Genomic DNA, 6,000 nt, shown 5'->3' on the forward strand with positions numbered 1-6,000 from the left:
TTTTTTCATTTCATTTTGTTGAAAAACTGGAAACTAATGCAAGCTTGCCTTTTCTGAGTTTTTTTCATGTCTTTTTTGCGATAACTGAACTGCACATACAGCCCCGGCCAAAAATTTGGTGCTCAGCTGTCAAGTTCCGATTACTTTGGAAACTTTGAACAGACCTAGATTGAAAATTTTGCATTCCCCGAATTTTCGGAAAATTCCTGGTTTTTCAGCTATTTGCCGATTTTAGAAAGACATCCGTTTTTCACGTTTTTAGTACAAAACCGGCTAAGAAGGTGTGGCTTTCAGAAATCGGTAAATAACTGAAAATCTAGGAATTTACAAGAAACTATGTGTATGCAAAATATTCAATCTAAATCTGTTTTACACCCTCAAAAAATTTCAAAATGAGCGGAAACTTGACAGCCAAGCTCCAGACGCCTGAAATCGGTATAAATTAATTGAAAAATACGTATTTGTATATCTCATTAATCGGTGTTGTAGTTGTTGAGTAGATCACCCAAAACCTTTCTGAAATGGAAAAATTAGGAAAAAAATGAAAAATGGTACGAATTTCCAGTGATTTCCTCCTTTTTGCTGTCAGTAGAAAGAAATTGAGAAGAATTCACAAACGTTAAAGGAGGCCAGACACCAAAAAAAAAGTTTTCCTGATATTTTGCATAGAGAACCCCCATGAGGGGTTGAACTCATGACAGGCAGCTCAGGGGTACAGCGCCGCTACCGGCTGAGCTACGGGTGCGCGAAGTCGCCTGACGACCGATGGCCTACATAAGCGCGGCGCAATTTCGTCCCCCGAACTGTCTTCTGAAATTTTTGCTGTCTCGCCTCCTTTAATTAATTGATTAGAAAACCAAAAGGCAACCACACCCACCACAATGAGGGAGCAACTGTCAACCAGGTTCACTGAAAAGGAATTTCAAAAATTATTGGAATGATGTGAACATAAACATGTGATGAATTTATCACTTGGCTACTGTTGAACCCTATTTTCGATGTAATAGTGTCAGATCCTCCATGTGAATTCGGCTGATATCCCCATAGATTCCGCGTTTCAGGACTTCCGTTTGTAGTCTGGTCACATCCTTTCCTCATTCTTATTCTTCTTCCTCTATACCATCTCCCTATATTTTGTTGCAAACACTTCTTGCAAAGCCCTAACTTTTAACTATTGTTCTTCCCTCCATTTCGTTTGAATGGCAACTCCATGGAATCTTTCCAATTACCCTCTCCCCTCTCTAAAATTTCCCATATTCTCTAACTTTTTGTTTACAGAAGTGTGCGGCTTTTCCGTTTGGAACTGATAACACCCGAGTACTCCAATTCCTAGTAGAGCTCAAGTTTTTTGTCTTATCGGTGAACCGACGCAGAAAAGACACTTTTTTTTTGGGGGAAGGGGGGGAAGTTGAGTGTCAAGGATTATAAGTTTCGTTGGGGGTTTCTGCAGAACTTTCTTGAAGCAAAAGTCATTGTGTCTCTTTTTTACGAATTGTTGTTTCTAAAACAAACTTCAAAGTGATGTCACATGTGCTTGAAACCTGACTCTACAAGATTCATTTACAATCTACAGTACCAGTCAATAAGATATACGAAAAAGTTTTTCAGTTGAATTTGACCATTTTCAGGAGTCTCAGCTGTCAAGTTTCCGATTATTTTGAAAATAATGGAGAATGTAAAACAAACCTAGATTGAAAACTTTGCATTCACAGAATTTTCCGAAATTTCCTAGTTTTTCAGATATTTGCCGATTTCTGAATGAACCTCCTTTTTTACTGTTTTTGTACTGGAAATGTGAAAAAATGTGTCTTTCGGAAATCGGTGGTTATCTGAAAAACTAGACATTTTAAATTCATTCTGTGAATGAATTTTTAACCTGGGTCCGTTTTACGGCCTCCAAATTTTTCAAAGTAATCGGACACTTGGCAGCCGAGATCCAGACTCCTGAAAATTGCAAAAATTAACTGAAAACGCGTTTTTCATATATTTTTAGCCAGCACTGCAGATGGAACCTGAAATCTCTGAAATTAAACATTGAACTGCTACTGAACTGAGCATCTATAGTTTTAAGGATCACAACATCTGAAAACAAATCAGAAAGTTCCATTATTCTTCTGGCATTCGCAGATTACCTCTGTGACATTTCCGCTAAACTTTTTGATTTCTCACCCATTTTTTTTTATTTTTTTGGCACTTCTCCAAGCTTTATTTTAATCCTACTTACACCTAAAACCTATCATCTGCTTTTGATTCTTTTCTCCTTTTTTGTGTCATTCATTTTTGCGGTGGTGGTAAATACCAACGACTCAGTTGTAGTACGCAACGATCGGGGGTTTCGATGATAAGATTTTTGAAGCAAAAAAAGCGGCGAATGAGGAATATTTTAGTGGTTGTCACAATTCTTCCGCTTTCACTCAAGTTTTTACTATCTTGTTTCATTATGTGGCGAAGATAGTGAAATTTGTAGGAAAATGAAATTTGCGAATTGGCACGGAAAAATTTTTTATATAGTAAACAACACTGAAACTGAACTTGGAATTGTGAATACACACAGAGATGGTAATAAAACTATGAAGGAATTTTAGATAAGGGCGATGACAAAAATTTTTTTAATTAGGAATTATAATTGTGGTTTTTATAGTTTATGCAGTTGTTGGAAGTTATGATAGATGAATTTTGTCTCCTTTCATTGGTATCCAAGGCTGTACACTAAGCCGGGGGTTAGTTGTCATGGAACAATCCGTTCGTTCTTTCAATAATACAATTAGCGACTCAGAAAACATTAGGACTGCTAGGCAACCGTATTCTACCTATCTAATTGTAAGGCCGACAGTGGCAGGAATTCTTTGTCACGTACTCATAGAAATTTTATCTGACCGAGTTTTACAACTAAAGTGTACTTTCGATAGTAAGAATTCAAAAAACCATGATTTGTGAAAAGCTTTTCAAAATAAGTCTTTCCGGTGAGTTCAGTTCTCAAGATCAACTGTTTCCAAACAAAAAAAAGACTAATCCTTCTTATTCGTGCCTTTTTAAAAAAATATTTCCATTATTCTTTACTCCACTACTTTACTAAACTGTTCGGGGGACCACACTGAAAATGTTTCAAGGCCAGATCTGTAGTCTGTTTCAGAAGTGCAAAGAATCAAGAAACAAACTTAACGCCTGTTTCAGCTACATAATCAACAATTTCTCATCAAAATGACATCAACTTTCCAGCAGTTTTTCAGGCTGATAAGGTGCGTTGTCGGTGCGTAAACTTTAGGTGTGTGAAGAAGAACAAAAGGAGTTAGGAAAAGGTTAGTGTCGGGTGGTGAACTATTTTTGGAACATTGGGAAATGCTGAACAAAAATGGGTGATCGAAAAAGCTTTAAAGTTTTTCTTGGTTCAAGTCTAAGAGGTTAATAGTTCTATCTTTTCCAAACATGTACATTTTCGAGTGCAGATTTAACTTTAAGGTTTAGTTAATTACAGACATCTTTCAGAAATTTCCGGCTCTTTTCGAAAATAACGGTCCCAACGAATTCCCACGGTCTGGGAAAAACGGTCCAACAATGGGACCAAAACGGTCTAAATGTTCCGACAACGATCCTTCAGGCACTAATAATGAGAACAATTCAGAAAGAGATGTGAAGTTGAGACCATGGGACCGTGGGAATTCGTTGGAAGCCGTTGGGAGCGGCGGTACATTGCTAGGAACGTTTTTTATTGAAGGAGCCAAATGTTCTACAAAAAGTTTAATGGCCTTCAGATCTTTAGTTTGGGAATATGTGTTACTTGTAATCGGTGGTTACTGTTGAAAAGAGAATCTAAAAAAGTCTCCTTCAAGACATGACCCTAGAAAAATGTTGTAAACCGTAAAACATGTATTAGAAGAGTCTCTTTAACAAAAGGACCATTTAAGAGGGGCTTGGAAAAATTGAAGAGCCCTCCGTAATAGAAGAGCCCTCTGTGAAGAAGGACTCCCTTCAAAATGTGTTTTGAAATTAGAATATTTCGTACGTTTTCAATGACAAAATATTCCAGAAATTCCACAACTTAATAGAAATTTTGTTTAAACTATTTTTTAATGAAAAAGTTGCTAAATTTTGGTGAAATCGATGGATTTTCATGAATTTTCGACGAAACTTCGACTCACTTTTCGATGAAAAATTTCGTGAAAATTGCCGGAAAAATTCAAGGGTCCCTCTAATTGAAGGGCCCCCTGAAATAGAAGGGCCATCCGGCGGTACCTTAGAAAAATAGAAGAGTCGGCCCATCAAATACAGGTTCTACGGTATCCTGTGTGAAAATCCCTCATGAACTTATTAACACATCCTTATCCGTTCGTGTCGTTTAAAAGTATTATTATCGCACCGGATCTTATAATAACTGAACAGTGTCAGATCTTGATCTTTCTACGCAGGTGTTTTCTTTTGCAGGACCTTCCTTACCTCTTTATAATTAGCTGTTTCCGCAGCTGTTCCACCCTCCCATTATATTGCACGCTTTCCTCTCCGCACCTTGATTTTTCAGATTTTATCTGTTGATTTACGCTACTGGTTCCGTATTGTAATTACAAGAAGAGTTTGCGCAACTCCAGTTACAACCCTTTTATGATTCTGACGCCACATTTTTATGTTGCTTATCTTGAAATAAAAAAGTAGCAAACGAGGAATATGGGTAATCCATGAGGAGATGTGTTACGATTTATGTGTCCAAGGGTAAAGGAAGACAAAGGAGGTCATTGGAGCCTAATTATTAAAAGTATGGTCTAAAAGTTAAAATATCGAAACAATGAGATACATATTGTAATGTAATAGATTGTGATAATGGTGTTGATGTTGTCTGAAAAGTTGTTTAAAAATCATAATTAGGTATCCTTAATCTCTTTCGTGTAATTAACTGTTTAATCAAATTTATACAGGTCATGACTCTTCATACTTATTCCTCTGTCAGCCTTAATTGTTGTTATCGCTCAGATTCCGATGACCTGTCAACTACCGGTTGTCTTCGAAACTTTTCTCCTGGGCATCGATTTTATTCACGATACTGCACGATATCCCAACAAACACAAGAAGAAGAAAAACGAGAGGAAGAGAGTTCCTTCAAGTCTCATAAAAACTTTCCAGTTAACCTCGTGATTCCAGAAAAGAGCCATCTTGAGAACTGCAGAAACTTCTTATCAGTCCAATTCCTTTCACACTGTTTCATTTTTCTTTTACCTTCAATTTTTTCCGAATAATTTGTTCTTCTTCTTTCAGCGAAAATATGCTGAAACTAGAAAACGAAAATGTCCTTCTCCACCAGGAAATCAAAGTTTTGAAACTGAAATTATCAAGAGTCCAAAATAATCGAGATCAATTAGAAACTGAATTATCGATTATCAGAGCGGAGAACGACGAATTGAAGACAATTGTTTACACCTTGGAGAAACGGTTAACTCAAGAAACTCCAATTCTCTCTCCACAAATCGATACTCCTGTTTCCGAAAATTCATTTGAAAATGGGTCAAACAAATCTTATGGAAAGAAGGAGCAAGAACCAGAATTCTTCTCTGAAACTGGACCAGATTTTGATTCGAAATGGTACAAAAACATCTGCATTGCCAAATCCCATCCTAATTATATTGTTTTGAGAAACTGCAGTCAAGTTGAGGTAAATTTGTATTTTTTCATTTTTTCGATTATCGTAACTTTTCACAGCATCAATCCCTGGATGACTTTATTTTCTTCCGAACTGTCGATGGTAAGGAAACGGTATCTGGCTGTCCATTCCCAGAAGGCGTCATTATTCCTCCGCAATCTGAATTTACGGTATTCATGTTTCTGTGTTTCTTTTTTTATATTTTCACATTTCAGATCTATTCCGATCATCCCGGAGCAAGAAATGTCTATGGAAAAAGTTGCATTCTTCACAGATACAACACTTTCGGATCGGGAAAAGTCACTGAAAATATAATTTTGGATGAGACTGGAAAAGAAACTGCCAATTATATACTTTGTGTGTTTCAAGAATAA

The 6,000-nt window shown here is 36.8% G+C and overlaps 1 protein-coding gene across 1 annotated transcript; it reads left to right on the plus strand.

Moving 5' to 3' along the window:
* Positions 1-4,968: 4,968 nt before the first annotated feature.
* CBG02492 lies at positions 4,969-6,000 on the plus strand (the record flags this gene model as incomplete). The annotated part of the gene is made up of 4 exons (XM_002630748.2): positions 4,969-5,111; positions 5,245-5,638; positions 5,686-5,796; positions 5,842-6,000. 4 exons carry the CDS (start codon positions 4,969-4,971, stop codon positions 5,998-6,000), a joined length of 807 nt encoding a protein of 268 aa, XP_002630794.2.

The sequence above is a fragment of the Caenorhabditis briggsae genome (genome assembly GCF_000004555.2).
Source record: "Caenorhabditis briggsae complete genome, chrII, whole genome shotgun sequence".
Classification (NCBI taxonomy): domain Eukaryota; kingdom Metazoa; phylum Nematoda; class Chromadorea; order Rhabditida; family Rhabditidae; genus Caenorhabditis; species Caenorhabditis briggsae.